The sequence below is a fragment of the Buceros rhinoceros genome, unplaced genomic scaffold (assembly GCF_000710305.1).
Source record: "Buceros rhinoceros silvestris isolate BGI_N320 unplaced genomic scaffold, ASM71030v1 scaffold14586, whole genome shotgun sequence".
In the NCBI taxonomy this organism is placed as follows: Eukaryota; Metazoa; Chordata; class Aves; order Bucerotiformes; family Bucerotidae; genus Buceros; species Buceros rhinoceros.
This window is the reverse complement of record NW_010417046.1, coordinates 19647-42078: the sequence shown is the minus strand read 5'-3', so window position 1 is coordinate 42078 and position 22432 is coordinate 19647. Positions and strand designations below refer to the sequence as shown.

Sequence of the window (22432 nt, the reverse complement as noted above, 5' to 3'; positions counted from 1 at the left end):
CCCCCCGGCCCCCCCCGACACACTTAGCTTAAAGGATTCTTCCTTGCACTCCTGCTGCCACAATCATAAATTATTTCAGGATTAGGTGATCAGAAATTGAGGGCATGTCTCTGCAGAAGTGACTGAAGAAGAAATTCTGTATTTTGATTGCTCTGTGCTGATGGAGATCTTGGGGCACAGGCCAAACTGGAGATCTTGATTTCTCTGCATATCCTCTTTTTGCAGCTGCAGTATTCTTTACAGCTCTTATCAGTACTTTCAAGCTAAGCACAGTGTTTTTAATTTGCTGCTGCTTCACCATTGGATGCAGTTGTCTGTATTGCTCCTTCTAAAGTTGAACATTCCTAAGCTTTTTGGAGGAGTTAAATTTTTCAGTGGTGGCTGTCTTAGCAGCAAGCTAAGTTTGCCAAGCTACCTCAGAAAACAGTGAGGAGTTGGGAGATGCTGTATTCTCACACTTGTCTAAATTCAGCTTTTGTGCGTGCTAGAGGTAGGCATTGGTGTTAAAGTTTCAAACCGTTTGTAATTTTCAGTGAAAGATTTTCTTCCTCTGCTTTTAGAAGTTCGAATTAAGATCAGAATCCTCTGGGTTTGAATAGGGAGTGCATGTGACTGTGTGTCAGGTCTGTTTTGTTGAATTAGATCCATGTCCTTGATTTTAGCCTATGCTTTGGGACAGTCTTTTTTTTCCTATTTTGTCTGTTGGAGAAGTTATATTCAGCAAGGGATTGCACTTTAATACCCCATAAAACTAAAAGTGACTTACCCCAGCCAGAGATCAGTGTTTATATTAATACACCAAAGGAGAATTTGCACCTTGTTGAAGCTGAAGAATTCTGGCATCTCCCTGTCAGCACCTTTGTTTTTTGATCTCCAACACTCTTTTAGTACTTGTTAATTCATGTTCTCCTTGCTATATTATACTCTGGTATGTGCGCAGGCTGCTGAATTCAGGTTTTTGTAGTGATGCTGTACTTTTTTCATGAGCTTGTGGTATAGCGTGTGGGAGGAATTGGGAAGGGAAACAATTAATTTTGGACTGAGCTTTAATACTTGACATTCTGCTTCCATCTGATAAGCAATACAAGTGGGATATCTTTAAGGAACATGAATCAGTTTAAGTCCATACACAAGAGAGATGGGAACAGTTGTGCCCAAGTAAATTTCCACTCGTCTGGAGGGCATTTGTAAGATGTGCCTTCTAAGGTAGCAGCTGGCACATTGCACGAAGATGAAGAAATAGGGAGTGGAAATAACCTAGAGGAGGACTTCTGTGTTATATCAGCATGAGGGAAAACCTGATGGGCAAGTACAGGTTTTTTGGTGTGGGTTTTGGTTTTGTTTTTTTAACTTTATAGCACAGGATTGACAAAGCTTTGGCAGTAGCAACCTGATGGTTCGTTCTGTTCCCTGTCCTAAGAATGGTGACCTTTTTCTTCTAAAATCCAGAGAATATCTTGAAAGAATTATTGTTTCAGAATATTTTTACCACTTTAATGTAACAGTTGGTCAAAAGAATCATGTTAGATAAGAAGCATAGTCTTTTCTAGAAAGTTAATATAATTGTGATGATGTCAGCTACAGAGGCAGGTGAGTATGCTGCTGTCCTGAACCTGACAACCTGCTGAGCGTTACCAAGCTGTGAGTTGTTACAAATGGAGTAGGTGAGATACCCTGCTACCACAGAGTTCCTGTTCCAGACCATTGGCAAGATTTTGTTAGCCACCTAAACCTTGTTCATATCAAGGCATTAAACTGTAGGTCAGGGGTTTACAGGGATTTATTTCCAACATTGTTGTATCACTCTCTGGAAGATTTGGCAAAAGAGTTGGGGGATACAGAGCAACAACTCTCCTCTTTCACCACTGGAAAATTTATGCATCAAGACTTATCTTTGGCAGGAATATGCAGATTCCAGCCACTTTTAATACCTATTGAGGGAACAGCTTGAAATTTCTTGTCGTATTCCACTATTTCTACAAGTTTATTAAAAACAGAAGGAAGAGCTTTGGTTTGATTCATATTTCTTTTGAAATTAAAATGGCTTCAGTATAGAATTAAGTTCAGCTGTACCAGAGCAATGGACCATTTTTTACTCAACGCTTTCAGCTATGTTATGGGCTAGCTGTACTTGAGCAAACTTACGTTCTTCTGGACTTCACAGCCATAGAATGCTCACTAGGCTACCTGTTTGCCTCCATTTTTGTATATTAAAAGAAGGTACCTGTGAAACACTCCAGATTATTCTGGTGCAGCTTGCAAGAACATAGGTGAAATACAGACTCCTGTTCAGGGTAGAGGAACACACCCTTTCTTGGGTGATGTTTTGCTGCCACCTCCTCATCCCCATCGCACTCCTGAGAAAGTTCATTTTTCTCAGCAGCTCAAAAGCTTTTTATTACTTCAGCCTTCCCAGGCTGAGCTGAAGATGGCCGTTTTGTACTATGAGTGGTACAAAAGATGTTGTGGCTTTAATGTTAATCAAAGTGCCTTTTCTGTGGAGAGAGAATCTCATATTGTGGATATTCGATTGAAGTTGCCAAAACAGTAGTTGTCTCTGCTTTAGCAATAGGTGTGTTTGCTGGTGTTTAAGTACAGGAAGTCTTGATGTGGTATGCTTCAGTTTAATAATCCAACTTTGAATGAGCTAAATATATTTTTAGTTTATAGCTAAAGGGTGAAATTGAGCAGCATCTTTTTAGAATAAATAAATAATTTTAAAAACCCTTTCAGCTGCTTATTCCCTTCTCTGTATTAATCTTCCCTCTCTTTCCTTCCTCCTCTGGAGTTTTACCAGCCTTGTGAATAATGCATGAGCCTGAGGATTAAGCTGTGTTTCTCCTAAGTGGACTCCTCTGTCTGTGTAAAACAGCTAACCTAGTTTCAGTTCTGTGCAGTGCTGAGAGATTTTTGCTTCTAATGGGAATAGTGAAGGTTTTTGGTTTTTTTTAATCCTTTGGCATTCCACGTGACTCCTCTGTAGCATGTCTGACCCTTATTGGCTGCTGAGCAGGTTTCAACCAGCTGCAACTCTTGGAAATCCATTTCATTCATTAACAGACTTTAAAGGTCAGTGTGGATTCCTGCGTGCATGGGAAAAGCTATCAATATTTTATCACTTCAAGCTTGATGACATGAGTGTGCCTACCTTTTGTGTCCTGATCAGTGGCTTTATAGGCTTCAGACAGCTCATTTCTGAGTCTTGTTTCTTGAATGCAGCTTTGCCCATTGCAGCTGCCTGTTCCTGTTAGTTGTTAGGAGCAGTACAGCCCGGTCTGAACACAGTCACCGCAGGCTGGCAGACATGCACTTCTGTATCGCAAGTTCTCTAAGGCAGCCGTTTCTGAAAAGGGCAGGAAGGAAGAGAAGGGTCTTATTTTTCTTCAAAAGGCATGGTAATGCCAGACTTGGTTACTAAAGGATAAATAGCCTTAGTTCTCCATTTCTTTGAGATTGCGTGTGTGAATTATGTCCCTCGAGATGCCTGCAGTGTCTATTCCTCCAGTGCTGTAGTGATCACCGATCTCCCCTATAGAAACATGAACCCTCAGCCCACAGACCTTGACTGGCAGGAGTGGGCAGTGCTGATAACTCAACAGGTCATCACCGTTCCCATCCTGGAAAGATTTTTTTTTGAGGGAGAAAGAATAATATCATTTCTGTGCTGCTTCAGTCCTTGTTGCTTGTGGTGGGACTGCAGAAACTACTCCTCTGCTTTGGGAAATAGGGGAAGGGCACTCAGGAACTACGTAGAGATCTGGCTTTCTTGCTGCAAAAGTCAACAAGCAGGTATATAACTTTTTATGTTTAATTTACTATTAGCACTATCTCTCTTTAAACTATAAAAAGCAAATTACTTCTTGGTCAAAAGTGTGGGTGAGGTTTTTTGGTGGTTGGTTTTGGTTTTTTTTAATTAGTTCGTATTTAGTTATCTAGATACTCAAAGACTGCTTTTCTGCAGTCGCTCTCAGGCATGCAGGTTTAAACCAAATACTATCTGCACCCTAACCAGTGTTTAAAATTCTAAAAAAAAAAAAAAATCAGTTGGCTTTCTTACCAATGACTTCCATCTCATTGTTCCTTGATGATGAATTCAGAATTCTTTATGTTGAATAAATTTGGAAATGATAAGGTTTATTATTGCTTCTACCTGTAGGTAAGTTTCTTGGAGGTATGGAGTTCTTGATAGATGACAGAGGCATTTTTTCCTCATTTTGCTGATGTTTTGTTCATATAATGCTAGACTTCTGGTCTTTCTGTCCATTCTTGTTAATTTGTTGCTTTTGACCTTTGCTTTATAACTATCTTAAGTCTTAAAAATAGAGATTTTATTTGTATTTCTAGACAAAACCTGCAGGATATTTCACTGAACTCTGTTATGCAACTTCTCTTTGCAGCCTGAGATTTCTTAATGCCTCTGCCAACAAACTGGAAATGCTTCCTCCAGCCACTCTTTCTGAAGAAACCCACAGCATCTTACAGGAATTGTATTTGACCAATAACAACCTCACGGATAAATGTGTACCCTTGTTAACAGGCCATCCACACCTAAAAATATTGCACATGGCTTACAATTGCCTACAGACCTTCCCTGCAAGGTAAGTAGCTGGTTTCACTATCTCTGGTCCATCCATGGGTTGGCATCATGAAACATTTTCACAGCAAGAGCAAAACTGCACAGAAATCACAGAATCATTTTGGTTGGAAGAGACCCCTCTCCTTACTTCCCCAGGAGTTGAAAACTCTACCATCGTATGACCACTGTGCCCAAGCAGCCTCCAATCTTCACATCGCTCACAAGTCCTGCTTATGAACAAGCCTTCCCTAGTTGGCTCCTTCACCAGTTGTGCCAAGAAGTTGCCTTTCACACAATCCAGGAACTTCCTGGACTGCTTTCTCTGCTGTGTTGTATTTCCAGCAGATATATATTAAGTTGAAGTCCCCCACAAGAACAAGTGGTAGTGATTGTGGAACTTCTCCCAGCTGCTTATAGAGTATTTCCTCTACCCTTCTGATCCTGGCTGGGTGGTCTATAACAGACTCCCACCATGATATCTGCTTTGTTGGCCTTCCCCCTGATTATTACGCAAAACCACACACCCTTTCATCACCATCATTATGCTCAGTACAATCAAAACACTCCCTAACATACAGGGCCGCTCCACCACCCCTCCTTCCTGGCCTGTGCCTCCTGAAGAGTTTATAGACGTCCAATGGAGCATTCCAGTTGTGTGAATCATCCCACCTTGTTCCTGTGATGGCTACACTACACTATAGTTTTTCTACTGTTCAGTGTCCTCCAGCTTCTCCAGTTTGTTGCCCATGCTGGGGACATTGCACTTTAGCTGGACAGTTGATCACATCGCCTTTCTGGGGAAGAAGGCCTAATTCCTGCCTGCCTGATCCCAGGATCATCCTTGACTCTGAGTTCATCACTATCCCTTGTGTCTGTGCTGTCACTTGGCAGTCTGTCCCTTGCCTCCACTGGTGTGGCAGACGTAAAGACCTTGCTAGCACAAATGTTGTGGCACAAGCTGTAATTTAAATGTAGTGAATTTACCTGCTATGCTCTTTTTGCCTGTTGCTACCCTCTCTTGCATTCCACAGCCAAGTGAGTGCTACACGTTAGTTGGTATGTTCTGATTGCACTTAACTCTTTCAAAGTGGACTAATTCAGCATGACCACAGTATGCTTTTGAAGACAAGCAAGAAGGTCTTGTGGCTTCCCTGGCTTGGTCACTTTCTTACAGCTGGTGATTTTCACCTTATAAGAGATTTGTGAGCAAAGCAATCTGGAAATGTCCTCTGGAAGTGGACTACAGGCTACTAGGGGAAAATCCTTTCACTCCAGAAGGAGATTCTGCCTTGGCAGCAATTTCTGTACTTTCAGTTCACTCTGTTTTAATCAGAAATCTTTCAAGTGTAAGATGTGCTGTAAAGCTGATGGGGTACAACCTTGGGAAAGAGATGCCAATAAATAAAGGAAGAGATATCTCTGTCCTTGTGTGATGTTCTGAGCAGCTGGGCTTCAGCAGCAAGGGGGAAGGGCTGAGCAAGATACTAGACAGTGGAGGGGAAAATTTGGGATGAAGTGGAAAACTAGGGCTGAAAGAAAGGGGAAGAAAGGAGAAAAGAGAGTGTGAGCTGGCAAGCAGGGGGATGTAAGCAAAGTAAGTAATTTGAAAAGTAGCATTAACAAAATGCTGACAGAAGCAGCACAGATTTTGTTCCACAGCCGTGTTAGCATCTGATGTGAAGAGAGGTGGCAGGCACTGCTGTGAACAAGGATCAAAGTGTGAGGTTTTATTTTCTTAAAACAATGAAAACCAGTGCTCTTATCACCACTTCAAAATAAAATATGTATGTCTGTTAAAAGAAAAATTCTCAAACTCTTGTTTTCATAGCAAAATGGCCAAGCTGGAAGAGTTGGAGGAAATTGATATTAGTGGGAACAAACTGAAAGCCATTCCAACAACCATCATGAACTGCAGACGTATGCATACTGTAATTGCTCACTCCAACTGCATCGAAGTCTTCCCAGAAGTCATGCAGCTTTCTGAAATAAAGGTAAGGAGTGAACGTGCTTTGGAAGAAGCAAGTATAACACAACTTCACCAGTTCTATTCTCTCCTTGGGTCTCTCGTAGCTGCAGGATAGTATATTCTCAGAAGTCGTGGAGATCTGACAACTGTTTTCTCCTCTGAGGTCATATGCAAAATGTTTGCCCCTGTGCTGCCTCAGAGTGGAATGGAAGAGCAGCCTCGAAGCTGATTTTACACTCACCTTCACTAGGTCCTAACTTCTCTGCCAAATAAGTGTTAATTGTCTTCCCGTGACAGTCTGTTATGATACAACGTTAACATTTGGCAGGAGCTATGTGTAATTAACTCTTGCTGCCTTGGCAATTGGTTGATTGTGTAGGAATGGACTTTGTTTAGAGCACATGTCAAAAACTGCTGAATCTGCAAAAAAGGATAGACCTTGGGGACAGAGATAAATTCCAGGAGCACAGGATTTGAGTTTTTAGGCAAGCTACTCTAATTTTCCTAATTGCAGTCATATTTTGCACAGCCAGAGGAATGCTTAATCCGTCTCTTGTGCGTGTTTCCAGAAGTAATTCTGTACTTTTCTGACACTTCTTTTTGTGGGGCGCATTCTTTGCTTGCCCACGCTGCTTACCTTTTGTGAGAAACCACCTCCTAGCAGAAACAGCTCGCAGCAGGAAATACTCTGCACTGTAGCCAGGCGAGAAGGAAGAACTAGGCTCACAAAAGGAGATGGTTAACTCATGGCCTGCAAATCTTGTGATATGGCAGAAAATCTGTCGTTCTCCCAGGCTGAGAACTGATTACCTGTTCACGGACTGAAAACAACCAAAGTGTCCTTCGGGCGTTCTGTAAAGTCAAAAGGCTGAGTTCCCAGCCTGCCGAGTGTGCCTCAGGGTCTGGGGTCAGGCAAAGCAGCAGGAGCAATAATTCTGTTGGACGGCGAGTATATGTAAAGATGAGCTTTGTGGTTTTAGCCAGGAAATCTCAAACAAACTTGTGGGTTTTTGAATACTCCTCCCTCTTTGGAACAATGGCCAGAGGAAACAGAGGGCCATTTAAAATCAATCTGAAGCAAAGTCTTTTTTTCTTAGAGAAAGAATTGGGGTGGGGAAACGAGGCTCTGCACGGGAAACATCTCTTTAAAAATATAAGGGTGGCTTAACCAAAAAAAAGAAAAAAGAGAGGATCATGTAAACATGCTGATGGGAAATAATCAACTTTTTCCTTTTGTGCATTTTGGGGAAAGGTGAATGCTTTATAAAAGAGGCAGTGTTTAAGGTTCTGCTCTGCCACAGCCCGTAGCAGAAGAATGCGCTTGGAAGACCTGGCGGTTTCTTCCTGCTCGTTCCCTGTGGTGGTTTAGTTCCCTTCAGCAGAAGAGGCATGGACATCACTAACTGTTTGGAGACTGCAGGGGTGACGTGTGTGACTTGATCTAGGAGGGCGCAGTGCTCTAGGACCTCCACCTTTTGGAGTTAACGTGCCTGGTCAGTACTCAAGCCTGGTTTTGACATACACGAGATGAGTTCTTATAGTTGCCCAATGGGAAGATGCCTTTTTGGGCATACGGGTTCTTCTGGCCTCGTAGTTGTTTCTGTAGGTCAGGGTTGGAGTTTGTCAGTTTGGAGGTCAAGCTTGTGCTGCTTGGCTGTATCTGTTACTTAGCTTAAGCAGAGCCCCTTCTCAGGCGCGTGAGAGCATTCAAAATATGCCCAAGTTAGTTCAGAATTTATTAAGTATGCATTTGATCCTTTGGTGAAATAAGCTTGCTTGTGGCAACACAAAGTTGTACGCTCTCATGTCTCCTCTGTGACTATTGTATTTGATAGGTAATTTTAACCGAGGTGGCATTCAAACACTGTAAACTTCTTGGGAAACTCTGTTACCTGAGGTAATGGCTGTTTTGCTTTTGTGTTTTGCTTTTTTTGGCTGGTTTTTGCTGGGGTGGTTTTTGTTTGTTTGTTTGGTGGTTTTTTTGGTTGGTTGGTGGTTGTCTTTTTTTCAATTAGCCAGAGAGGCTGACCTGTTTTTGGAGTCAGTGATACTGGAACAGTTAGTTGCAGGTAGCAGTAGTCACTATGCTGTCTGAAATGATTCCAGAAGGAAAGCTAGTATAAATGATGATGCTTTTACACTTGCAGTAACTCCAGGATTTCCAGACACAAGGTCATTTTGGTGATACAATTCTCCCTAAGCCATTTTCACAAACTACAATCAGCGCTGCAGAAGTTGTGTTGTCCTCGGTCTTAAAGACCCCAGTGGATGTCTCTCAGATATCTTACACATTTCTTAGGGTTTTTACTGTATTTTTTGACAGTTATTTATACCATCAGAGTTAGTTTTATCCCTGCACACTGAAATGTCTTTGGAGAGTGGCCAAGTCACTGGAAGCACGGGCACCTGAGTCAGTGCCCCAGCAGAGCGTTTCCTTCAGTTGTTATTTGACTTTCCATGCCTTAGAAAATAAAACAGGGCACTTTTTACATTGTTATCCAGCATCCTGGTGTTCTTTCACAGTCAAACAGTTGAGTAGTCCTTAACGCCTGAGCAGGGCTCAGCGACCCAGGCTTGCTTTTCCCGCCTGGGACCTGGCTTTGCTTTATCATCCAGTTTCTGCTGACTGGTGAGTTGCTTCTCTTTCATGATTGTCTTGCTTGGGCTCTTCTGGTGAAGGTGATATGGAAGTTTCTTGTTGCAGTTTTTGGTCACACTTATCCTTCACAGGAGCATTACCTTGGGAACTGAAATAAGTGACGTAGCAGTAGCATCTGAAAAGACAAAACTCACAATCTTTGGTAGGTTTTCCTCCTAGTTAACTAGGTTAGTATCAGCATGGCTGTCTGCAGTTGCAACTGTAGTTAACTCCCTTCCAGACTTGAACAAAACAGTGACAAAGCTGTAAATGCGGTGTGAGCAAATGTTAAAAACCCTGTCGTCCAGCTGGCCTGCCAAGTGCAAAGTCCTGTGTGCAGTTGCAGGAGTTGTTCTTCCAGTGCTGCATGGGTAGGGCTAAACCCGCTGGCTCTCCTGCTTGCCTGGGGAGTAGACTAAGGGCTACATTTATCGTAGATGTGCAGAAAGTCCCTCTAAGCCTATTCTTCAAACAGTACAAATAAAATCTGAGAGATCCTGATCTGGTCAGTAAGCTGTCTTCACCAGTGCCTGGGGACCAAGGGATCCGCTGCGGAGCGTTGCTGCCTTTGCTGTACTGGGCAGATGACAGTACTTCACCGATTGCGGTACTTGTTATTCCAGCATGCTCTTGCCTTGGATTTGTAATGGCATTGAGGTGTTGAACACAGCAAGGCCTGCTGGCAGCTTCTGTAATCTGCAAAGTAATTACTGGTGCTCTGGAAGAAGCAAGGAGTTGCGCAGAGGAAAATAGCTCGCTGGCATAACTCTTCTGTTAAGCTGTCTGCCGTTTTATGTGCGTGACAGATTTAAACTCTGATTTCCTTATCAGGCTTAGATAACGTCAGCAGTTTGTTCTTCACAGATAATAAGGCCTCCATATTAGACAACCTCAGGATTCAAGATTTGGGTCAGAAATGCATCATTTCCATTGCGTCCATTTAATAAAGTGTTAGGAAGTTTTCCTCTTTCAGACTTTACTAGGTTATCTTATGATTTACTCCTGCTCAGGACCCACTTTCTTTGAATATACCTACAAAAATGAAAGTGTCTCATTTGTATCAATGGAAATTACATAATGGTGAAAATGTGCAGCTAGGAAAAGCCTCCCACCCCTTTCAGCTTTCTGCTTTACTAAAATTTTTTTAAGTCTTTCTCTTCTTGCAGGTTCAAAGTAGAAAATGGTCTTTCTGAAAGATGTGTATAGTTCTTCCACCCTCTGTTAAATACCAGCCTGCTCTGTCCTCTCAATTTTTTTTTTTCAATTTTTGGTGCGTGCTACACTGGTGATTTTGTAATAGGCTTTAGAGAGTTGGTTTTATTCTAAAATGCCGTATTTTTCCATGTGCATTGACTTTCATCTGGATATGAAGCTTTGAACAACATTTGTTTGGGGATTTTGTCATTCTAGTGCACTCATTCTAGCTAATTTGTTTTTAGCTGATGGATACCCAGCAAGTTTCTCTGCCGTTTTGTATCATAATTTTTCCGAAATATTTAAGCATTTTTTCTCTCATTGTATTGACTTCATATTTAAATATGAATCCATCTAGGATGACAGTAATTAAAACCATGTTTAAAACTGCTCCAGTATTTTTTCCTTTCCCTCTCTGTTCCTCCTCCCCTCCACATGCATTTATAACCCTGCTTATTTTAATATATGTCAGTAAATACTGAATTCCTGAGAGTACATGCTGGTTTAAACTGACTTTGGAGGAGGACTGCTATGCAAGTGGCTTAGAAGTCAACTGTATTTATCTCCGCTTCATTTATCTATTATAAAAGACTGGTTTCATCAGTAACATATTTTTCTTAAATACCTGAAAACAAACTGACCGTCTTCGTCTCTGTGAAGAGCAGACAAAATGTACTAGTTTTGTAAAAAGATGACACCTGGCCATAGATGGAACTGGAGGGACCGTATTTCTAGGTGTCCCAGACATCTGGTAAGATGGCTAAATGCCATGTGAATTTCTTTTGTAAGAACCACTTAGTTAAATGAATGGTCCTAGGTCTCAGTTGCAGCCTTTATTGTTCATGAAACATGCGTTACTACATTTAATCAAAATTTGAATGATCTTGACAACAGCTGAATTCTCTTGCTTATTTGGCTGTTCCCTTTTGCAGTGCGTGGACCTAAGCTGCAACGAACTGAGCGAAGTCACACTGCCTGAAAACCTGCCTCCAAAACTGCAAGAGCTGGACCTGACTGGAAATCCCAGATTAGCCTTGGATCACAAAACCCTAGAGCTGCTGAAGTAAGTTACCTCAGAGTGGGGAGAGGGCAGAACGACCCCTGTCACTAGGATGTGACAAAAGCGTGACACGGGGAAGTGTAAATCTCTTTTAAGGAGTATGGCTTCCTGTTGCCAGTGGATCAGAAAGTAACAGATGATGTGGATAAGTCAGAAATCGATGCTTCGTTGAGGAGGATGGCTTGACACACTGCAGTGCAGTTGCTGTCAGCTGTAACTCCTGACGGGTCAGCTAGTCTGGCTGGGCCAACGTAATCTCCGTTTTCCTCCTGACATTAGATTCAACCAAAATACTTGTTGTGTTCCACTGTCAAGATGCCAGTAGCTGCTTACTGTACTTCTTGCTAACATTCATCTGTTTGAGTCTGTCTTTGCCATAGTGCTGCTTTTTACCTCTCCACATACTATTTCTTGTTACTCTTCACACCTCTCTGCTTTTGTCTTAGAAATTTTTTTTGTTTTTAATCTTTAAACCTTTCCTGAAGACTCGCACCCTTGCTCTAAGCTAGTTCCCTTGCTTTGGGACCCTCTGTTTCCTTCCTGTCTACCTGTTTGTTTCCTGCCCTGGGACTTAGGTATCATCCATAACTGAAACTCACCAAGTGCCTTCTGCCTCCTCCTGCAGTCAGTTGGGAAACTGCACTGAACTAGATCACCTGTGGATGGTGGCCCTGTCTTGAGCTTTTCTTATGTCTTGAAGGGAACTGCCCCAGCTCTGAGTTTCCTTATGACTCTCTGATCCTTAAATATTGAATGGTTCCAAGAAGGGTTAATTTATGAAAGGCAGATCCTGCTTGACTAACTTGACCTTTTACAACAAGGTGACCCATTTAGTGGGTGAGTGTGGGAGTGACCCTGGCAGGGAAGAAGCCGAGTTAGCCTGCTGTCAGTCAACAGCAGGAGGTGTGTCGTTTAGGAGGAGACAGAGGGGCTTGGTCAGTAGCTGATTGGAGGAGAGTGCACTTGAAACCAATCCAGGTAGGGGACGTATAATAAACAAGTACTAGAAGATTATAAAGCATTGTGATAGGAGCAGATGCAGAAGCAGTTGCAGTGCGCAGTTGCTGCAGTTGTATTTCAGTAAAGGTTTTGTGTGCACACAAGCTGTTGTTGTGTTGTCCGTCCCAACCAATTGCGACAACTGGTGCCCACCACAACTGGTGACCCTAACAGTTGGGGAGAGACCCCCCAATGGGTGAGGAAATGGCTGTGAATGTCCAGAGAAGGGTAACGAAGCTGGTGAAGGGTCTAGAGAACAAGTCCTGTGAGGAGCAGCTGAGGGAACTGGGATTGTTCAGTCTGGAGAAAAGGAGGTTCAGGGGAGACCTACCTGAAAGGAGGTTGTAGTGACGTGATAGTTGGTCTGTTCTTGCAAGTAACAAGCGATAGGATGAGAGGAAATGGCCTCAAGTTGCACCAGGGGAGGTTTAGGAAACATTTCTTCACCAAACAGGTTGTCAAGCCCTGGAACAGGCTTTCCAGGGACGGGGTCAGACCCCCCAATGGGTGAGGAAATGGCTGTGAATGTCCAGAGAAGGGTAACGAAGCTGGTGAAGGGTCTAGAGAACAAGTCCTGTGAGGAGCAGCTGAGGGAACTGGGATTGTTCAGTCTGGAGAAAAGGAGGTTCAGGGGAGACCTACCTGAAAGGAGGTTGTAGTGACGTGATAGTTGGTCTGTTCTTGCAAGTAACAAGCGATAGGATGAGAGGAAATGGCCTCAAGTTGCACCAGGGGAGGTTTAGGAAACATTTCTTCACCAAACAGGTTGTCAAGCCCTGGAACAGGCTTCCCAGGGAAGTGGTAGAGTCACCATCCCTGGAGGTATTTAAGAGGTGTGATGCTTAGTGACATGGTTTAGTGGTGGACTTACCCGTGTTAGGTTAATGGTTGGACTCGATGACCTTAAAGATCTTTTCCTTTAAGAAAGGAAGAGTTCTGTGATTTACTTACCAAAGGTTGAGTGCTTGCTTCATGCTGTTTGCTTTTAAATGGTTAAGATCAGACACTGGAGTACTAAACCTCATCTGCCGTGCAAGCAAGGGAAACTTAACAGTGTAAATGTGCTTTTAACTTGAATCAGCGGATTTTATAAAATTTAAATGAAAATTTGAATAATGATGAGTTTTGGCAGATAAAAACAAGAGTTTGTGTTCTGTAGAAGCAGCAGCAGCAAAAAAAGGGGCACTTTCCTCTCTTTTAAGAGCTGCTTTACAGGAAGGCTTTCTGAAGAAGCAGTGTGTAATGCTGCTCTGGTTCATACAGGGGGAAAAATATATTACAAAGCTAAGTGCATTGTGTCAAAACTTCAGGTGAAAGGTCAGCTGTCCTTGTGCGTGACCCAGCAGACAGGATGGACAAGCCAGTCTCTTGCCACTGTGGGATTCAGGCATCCTGCCTTACAGCAGTATTGTACAAATTCACATCCTGAGTAGCAGAATAAGAGTGTGGCCCAGGTACTGCGATATTTCCACCGATACATGTGTTGCCTTTAATTCACAGAAAACTTTTGTCCTCTGGTGTGTGTGTTGGTTGGTTGGTTTGGGTTTTTTAATGAATTATTCTTATGACCTCAGATGTGTTCTCTTTCCTCGTATTCCTTAGCCGCAGTCAGGTGTTTCAGGCCTCCTGAGGGGCTGCTTCACGTCTGTGTGTGGTGATGTACTGCACTGCCTTCTACAGTATATGCTATAATAGTGAGGGAGGAGGTGCTCCTTTCACTTGCTTTTTGTGGCAGGCACAAAAATACTTGTGCTCTTGGTACTTTTTATATCTTCCTTCTGTGTGTGAAAGGCAGCTCTCCATCTGTGCCCTGGCAGGATTCAAGCAGGTAGTAGGTTAATAGGTATTCCCAGGGCTGGTGAGAAGAAGAGTTCTGTTATGAGTACGTATTTTTTTAATACGTGTGGAGCATTAAAGGAGGCTTGCGTGCTTATGAGGATGTTGCCAAGTGGTTTATTGGATGTAAGAATTTTCAGTAGCAATTAAAATGAAAAAGGAAATGCTGCTACTCTAATTTTTAGGAAAGATCCTCTAGTTCAATTGTAACAGTCATTTTAAGTTAGAGGGAATATAAAACCATGCTGTCCAGACGCCTTAGTCCGTATTCCCTCCATAGATGTGCTGCTGGGTATCATTGCTTTCTGGGTACATGGTTTGTTTGTAGTGGTGCCACTGAGGAGGCTGGAGGTAGCTTTTTTCACCATTGCTGGGAAGCCTTGACACCACTCTGGGTCCTTGACCTGCAACCTGCAACCAGGGGTCTGTCTTTTGATCCGAGTTCTTGTAGTATGAGAAGTCCTCTTGTATGAGAAGTCCTCAAAGAAAGTGTGTTTGCTCCTGTGTGTAGTGTTTTGTGGATGCAGACAGGATTAAAATCTCTGCCCCTTTAGAAGAGATCCAGGTTTTCAGTTTGATTTGGGGTCAGATAGTCTTTTCTAATGCTCAAGGCAACATGCTTGCCTCCTGTTTGTCACACAGAGGGCTGCAAAACCAAGGGCTTAAAACACCAGTGGTTCTCATGTTGTTTATGTAATTTGTTTGCTTTTAATCTGCCCTCGTTGATGTACATCCTGGCTATTAGCGTAAAAAGAAATCAGACTGGATGTGGTGGTGCTGCAGGTTATTTGAGGAAGGCTGTGCAATGCTGAAAGGACTTTTCTGTGTGTTCAGGTCAGGTGGGGGTTTGGATAGAGAAAAATGAATGCTCAGTATTAACAGCTAGACCTTTCTGCTTGTGGCCTTTTATGATTCATTCAGTTCATGAAAGGCTCAGGTGCCTTTGAAGTGTCTGCAGCTTCTGGGGAGCTGGCTGTCTCTGCCTGTGGCAGAGAGCAGTGGGGAGCAGGAGGGGAGGTCATCTCTCCCCAGCAAAGCAGGCTCTGAAGAGAAGGATATAAACAGAGAGGGCTGGGCCCTTTTTAAGCCTCTGTTACGGCTGTGTGAGGTGTTTGAAATTCAGGCTAAAGGCTATGTTGGTAGTAAATTGGAGGGTAGAGGATCAAGGGCTTGAGTAAAAATTGAACTGCAGAATTGCGAAAGGCTGGCAGGCTGTGCCCACCATCAGAACTGCAGGCTGGCTCTTGCAGGTCAGTGCAGGACCGGGATGGAGCACATTTCTGTTTTGTGGTCATTCTCATGGAAGGCTGCTACTACACATTGCTGTTTGTAAAGACTTCTCTTTCTTGTTTCTTTCCTCCCCAACCCTCCCATTTGGGTGTTGGTGTGGGTCATACAGAAGGTTTCATCTGAGTGCAATGAAAAGAGCCCAGAGCGTTGTTAAAATGGGTGGCAGAGATGTATAAGCTAAAAAGTCAACTCCCCTGTACTGACTTTCATCAAGCTAGTGACAAATTTTGCTTGCATTCCTATTGTGCCAGGTTTGAAACAAGTAGCTCAGGGGTGAGCAAAACAATGCAGCTTACACTGTCGTGGAGGATCCGTTATTTACTGCTTTTTTCATTCTTTGTCCATACTCATTTTCTTCTATTAAGTGAAATTACTAAGAGCTGGGAGGGACAAAAAGGTGTTATCTTCACATTTTAAGCTGGAACATGTCAGCACTTCCATCCATCACATCTCTCCCCTTTCTTTTCTCCTCGCAGCAATATCCGTTGCTTCAAGATTGACCAGCCCTCGGCCGGTGATGCTTCAGGAGCGCCAGCGGTGTGGAGTCACGGTTACACGGAAGCGTCGGGCATTAAGAACAAGTATGACCTGACATGGGTTGTATTATATGAGCATCCTAGCAGCAGAGCAAAAGAAATCCTTCTTTCGGTGAAAGTTTTGAGGGTGTTTTGGGCCTCACAAAGGCAGAGGCTGTGCCGTGACTGTGTGTGTGTGTACTGGGCCCCTGCCTGGCTCTCCACTTGGGTCTTTGTTAATAGAGTTGCTAAGATACAAATGTAACTGACACATTTTGTCTAGGCAAGACTCTGGTACACGCAAAAGATCTGAGTGTTTAAAAGCATTTTCCTCTTTGCAAAGCGTCTTTATCTTCAACCAAAGGGTGTTTACTAAGCAAATCAGAGACACTAAAGGAAGAGGCAGAATGGCTAAAACTCTGAATATTCATAGTGTGCGGAGCTCCTGTGACTAAGGCAGCACTTGACAAATAATGCACCAAGAGTCTGCTAGTCTCTGTGTTGCTGGCAATGTGATGAATCTTTCTTTGTTCCTTAAATACCTTTTTAGAAATCTTCTGCTACCTAGGTTTCCATAGCAAGTGCCAGCAAGCTTTTACTTACTGTTAACAGATTGAACTTGGTTACCAGCATGTTAAATCACAAAGAGGAGGTCTTTTGGAGGAGCAAGTGCAATTTAAACCAGTGGTGTTTGACTGGTTTCTGCAAATTTGTGCCGAAATTTGCAGAATTTCTATTCTGCAAATAAAGAACTTGTTCTTTATTTCTGCAATAAGAAGTTGCAGAAATTTTTTATTTCTGCAAATAAAGAACTTGTTCACATGCTGAAAAGGAGGAAGAATCCTTGGGGCTTGGCTTCAATTTCCAGTGTAGTTCTCTCCACCTCTTAGCACTGTTGATGGGCCTGACTCTTCCCCACAGCTCAGAAAGCAGTCCTGAACAGAGGTGGTTAAAGCTAGCTTTCAGAACAGGTTGTGTTTCTCTGGTCCGAATGAAAAGGTGAGACACTAGTAGCAGGTAACAACCTTGATGTTCTCCTGCTTTGTTTTTTCACTAGGCTGTGTGTGGCAGCACTTTCAGCCAATAACTTCTGCGACAACCGGGAGGCGCTGTATGGTGTCTTTGATGGTGACCGCAATGTGGAAGTGCCCTATCTGCTGCAGTGCACAATGAGCGACATCTTAGCAGAAGAGCTGCAGAAAACAAAAAATGAGGAGGAATACATGATCAACACTTTCATCGTTATGCAGAGGTGAGTCTTGGACCTGAAGCCTCTCTGACCTTGTGTATGTGCACTGCCGAGTTTGTTCTCTTTCAGGTCAGGTACCTGCTCTTTTCTCACTTCAAAAAAAAAAAGCGAGTGGAGAAAAAAGCCTTGATATCTGTTTGGGGTGGTTTCTCTTACTGCTTATTTTGTGAATATTGCCCTCTTTTCCTTTCAAGTGTGGGGAAGAAAACCCCAACACCTCCCCACCCAAACAAAATTTAAAAAATCCACCTGCAGAGTTACTAAATGCTCATGACTAACTGGTGGATGGAGGTTCACTCTATTCTGGTGTCTTCTTTAAGTCTTATGATTCACAATTGGCCATATAACCAAGTCGGTGGTATGGATCTCTTGGTCACCTCCTAAACTGCCTTACTATTACGGGCTGCAAAGCCTGGGCTGATCCTTCCTCTTTGTGCCAATTCAGGTTATTTAAGGCTACACAAATATTTAAAACACGTAGTCTGAGTCCTTAGAAATGTCCATCTCCTGTTGTCCCTTTGGCCTTAGAATATTATTTGGGCAGGACCCATCCAAAGAGATGGTGATACAATAGCCGTGAGTGTAATCGTAGCTCTGTGTAGTGGTTTGGAAACCTGTGTGCCTGCTGTTCTTAACACAAGAAGAAATTGTGCCTGGGGAGATACCGAGCGAGGGAGGAGTATGAAGGGAATTGAACAAAGGAGAACAAAGAGGTCAGGGACACAAAGGAGAAGGCACGTAAGCAGCTCAGAGACTGAGGAAATGGATCAAGTTAAAAGTAGCATTGTTTAGTGTTCAGTTGCTGCAACTTTGGAAAGGAAAAATACAGAAGTTCTGGTATTGGGAAAGACGCAGCCGCAGCAGAGTGGTGCTGAACCTTACAGAAGCAAGAGAGCAAATGCTTCCTTCCCAGGATTGCTTGTAACAGTGCCTCGGACCAGTAGCTGAGCAGGCGGTTGCCATATACTTAAAATACTCAAAAATAATAACAAATTTGAGTATGGAAAGTACTTATTAAGTGGTTTTGTTTACTACTAATGCAATTTCACAGGAATGTGGCATTCCTACAAAAAGCTGCTGCTCTTTTTTTTGGTCCCCAGTCGAAAGAAGCTAAACCGCTCCTTGCGAGAACTAGAAATAGCATTCATTCCAGTGGCATTTAACCGTTCTTTGAGGATTATTGCAGATGATACACAACACTCCTGAAGTGTATTTAAAAAACAAAAAAAATACAAAAAGCACATTGAAGCTTGGTCATGTCTTTAGTTGTGCATCCTCTCCCATGATTTTGAATCAAAAGTTCTTGCCAGCTATACCTAGCCTTGATATAAATTTTAATAACCTCTGTAATTTGCTTTCTAATTACTGTAATTCCTAATTACTCTAGGAGAAACCCTGGATAAACAAGATACTGGGAAGGATGGATGGTTTTCACCAGTGTAGTACTGAAATTAATTTACATTCTAATGGCAGGATTCTGAGAAGTTCAGTTTCATCCTTGGGGGGGGGTGTTTGTTTTTTTCAATATGACTCCTGCTAAAAGAGCAGGCGTAAATATTTCTAAGAACCTATTTGACAAGTGAGTAACTGACAGGATAAATGCAAAGTGTGACTTCTTACAGTGGAGTTTTACCAGCCACTGTGCTTTTTTGGTTACCATTTGGTACTTCAAGAGCATTATTCTGAAGACATCTCAAAACAGTGAACGTTTGCCTTCTGTTTCTGTTTGAAAGTAGTTTTTACAGTTAATTATTATTTTTATAATAAAATCTATAGCTGCAGAAGCTAAAGAACCAGCTGGATATTATGAACGCCTTTTTAAAGGTCTACCTGTGCTCATTTAAGAGTCCTCACTACTTTTCTAACCCTCTCAGTTTCCCTCGAGCTGACCTTTAAAACAAATGTCTTTAAGACGTAGAGGAAGAAAGAAAGTGGTGCAGCTCTTAAAAGTGCAAATATCTTTTTTTGTTCTAAAACTGAGCAGATTTTAGTATCTGCATATGTGTAAATAACATAGTGCCTGAGAGTTCTACGTGATTTTGCTGCAGTGCTGCCATAGCGTTGCAGTCTTCAGTGGAGACTCTTGTTTCTGTCCCAGAGATCCACTAGAGTCAACGTCCTGAGTGCTCGCGGCTGCAGAACAGCGGCTGTTTCTCCACAGAACCCATAACACTTACTTTCCAATTAAAGAACAATCGCTGTTTTGTTTAAATTCCAGGAAACTTGGAACAGCTGGCCAAAAACTTGGAGGCTCTGCTGTCCTTTGCCATATAAAACACGATCCCATGGACCCTGGTGGATGCTTCACGCTAACCTCAGCAAATGTGGGGAAGTGCCAAACTGTTCTGTGCCGGAATGGGAAACCTCTGCCTTTGTCCAGGTGTTACGTGATGAGTTGTGAAGAAGAGCTGAAGAGGATTAAGCAGCATAAGGCTATTATCACAGAGGTGAGGGAACAGTTAGGGACTGTTGCGTCTTGCAGCTTTCTTGGAGAGTGTTTGCACAGCAATGCATGAAACTACGCATCGATACCAGTAACCTCTAAGCAGTAGTGTTAATGGTATGTATGGGCTCCAGAGTTGTGCTTTTCCTTTCAAGGTGATTGATATCATGCAATCAAGTTGCTTTACTGGATTGCCGTGCTGGAGTTTTCTTAGCTTCAGAGAGCGAGCAACTGTGAGCATGTTGCATTGAAGCAGGAAAGCAGACACCTTCCTCCTAATGGGGGGAGGAATTGCTGTGTGGAGGTGTCACAAAGAGCCCCTGCAATCGAAAAGGAGGAGAAGGCAGAGCACTTGCAAGCTGACTTTGCTCTCTAGCTCCTTCATTGGCAGAGCTGCCCTTTGACTGGCTGCTCTCAGAGAGCCCTTGCCCAAAAGGAAAAGCCATCCTGCACTCAGCTGTATTATGAGAGAGGAGAAAACCATTTGTTCCGTTCTTAGAAGCTTGAAGCCACCACTGTCAGTTTTGCTTTGCCTTGTGTGACACATGCATAGGAATATTGAATCCTCCTAATGGTGGAGGAGAGGGCAGAAAACGCAGTGCTGTATGCCCGTGAGCAGGGTGTGCGTGTGTGCATAGGGGTGGGGGCGTGTGGAATAAGTCATGTGCCTATTGATCTTGCCAGGGAAAGGTGATGACTGGGATCTCAAACATGACAAATTGGAAGGGAGTCACTCCAACATAGTGTGCATCACGGAGGCACGCTCACTGTGTTGTTCTACAGAGGAAAAGGGAAGTTTCTGCACTGAATTTAAGATGACTTACTGATTTCATGCACATTGATGGTTTATCACTGTTGTCAGCCTTCTAATGGGGAAGTTAACAAGCTTATGAGGTTTTATTTTCTTCTGTGTGACTTTAAAGGGGAAGTTTTTATTAGTCTTGGCTTATTTTTCTGTGGTTTTCTGCTTTATAATAACCACTGCAGTCATCAGCTGGACCAAGAGAGTGCAAATCCTCACTTTTGTTGTTGTTCCTCAACACCTAATTGGCAGGGTGCACGTATCTCCAGCAGGCTGACAGATAGGCAGGCTTCTTGTCTCAGACACTTGCTCTGCTTATTCTGGCAGCTTGGATCCCAACCAGAACAGGATCGTGGGGTTTGGATGTGCATTGGGTTTACTTCTCAAATACGTCCATCTTGACTGATGTTTTCGCTTCAGATATTACTCCTCCTCCCCTTGAAAATGTCATATCCAAGTGGAGACGTAGTAAATAATTGGGGCGTGTAAAACATTTCACTACAACTGAGCTGACTGAGGAATGCAGGCTTGCTCTCTGCTGCACTTGACTTGCATGCTTCATTTCAAATTGTTTTTTTAATTTAAATGAACTTTTGTTCCTGGCATGATGAGCCGAGATGAGACCTGTAATTGTTACAGCTGCAAGGGAAGAGTCATAACTGAATGACCTGCCCCTATATCAAATGGATCTGTGTGTGGCTTTGCTCTGTATAAAGCCAGATGTTGTGGGCGGAGGAGGGATAAGTCTGACTCACTGGTAAAACATTAGTCCAGTTGGCTCTCGCAGCTGCAGGAGCAAAATAGATGGTTCTTTGTTGTGGACTTCTGCTTTGTTGGTCTGTGCCTAGGTGATGCTGATGAGAAGTCAGTAGGGTGCAGGAGGTGGGGCACAGAATTGCAAGCCGGCCATTGCTGTGCTCTAATCCCAGCTCTGTCACCTCCTTGCAGGTCACTTTGCTTTTCTGTCATCTTGTCCATGACTGGCAGTGTTGCAGGTCTCAGTAAAATGCGAGGAGATGCAGGTGCTGTGTGTCCTTGTCTGCTTTGTGTCCAATTTCCTGTTCTTTCTAATTTCAGGATGGCAAAGTGAATGGTGTGACAGATTCCACAAGAATCTTGGGGTACACCTTCCTTCACCCAAGCGTTGTGCCGCGCCCTCACGTCCAGTCCATCACCTTAACTCCACAAGATGAGTTCTTCATTCTGGGGAGCAAGGGGCTGTGGGACAGCCTCTCGATGGATGAAGCAGTGGAGGCAGTCAGAAACGTGCCTGATGCACTGGCGGCCGCGAAGAAGCTTTGCACTTTGGCCCAGAGTTATGGCTGCAATGACAGTATCAGTGCTGTTGTGGTTCAGCTCAACGTGACAGAGGACAGCTTCTGCTGCTGTGAACTTAATGGAGTCCCGCCCCCTAGCCCAGGCATTTTCCCCCAGTCTGTCAACGTGGTCATCAAGGACAGGCCGACAGATGCTCTTGGGATGCCATCCTCAAGCAGCGGCATGGCTTCGGAGATCAGCAGTGAGATCTCCACCTCCGAAATGAGCAGTGAGGTGGGCTCCACGGCCTCCGATGAGCCTCCCCAGGTAGCCATGAATGAGAACAGCCCTGCCTACCCAGGGGAGCAGCGCTGCATGCTGCACCCCGTCTGCCTGTCCAACTCCTTCCAGCGGCAGCTCTCCAGCGCCACCTTCTCCAGCGCCTTCTCCGACAATGGCCTTGACAGCGACGATGAGGAGCCGATTGAAGGGGTGTTCACCAATGGCAGCCGCGTGGAAGTGGAGGTGGACATCCACTGCAGCCGAGCAAAGGAGAAGCAGCTTCTCCAAGTGCCAGTGGAAGGCAGCGACAAAGGTATCGTACTCA

General features: G+C 43.5%; 1 protein-coding gene across 1 annotated transcript in view; it reads left to right on the top strand.

Annotated features, from left to right (window-relative positions):
• Positions 1-22432, top strand: part of PHLPP1 (PH domain and leucine rich repeat protein phosphatase 1) — a gene marked incomplete at its 5' end in the record, with an annotated part of 39325 nt that overhangs the window by 15480 nt on the left and 1413 nt on the right. Inside the window, 7 exons of the mRNA XM_010138037.1 lie at positions 4398-4598; positions 6405-6567; positions 11307-11437; positions 16036-16140; positions 17132-17326; positions 19542-19770; positions 21646-22395. Coding sequence (XP_010136339.1) covers positions 4398-4598; positions 6405-6567; positions 11307-11437; positions 16036-16140; positions 17132-17326; positions 19542-19770; positions 21646-22395 — 1774 coding nt within the window. The remainder of the gene's footprint in view (positions 1-4397; positions 4599-6404; positions 6568-11306; positions 11438-16035; positions 16141-17131; positions 17327-19541; positions 19771-21645; positions 22396-22432) is intronic.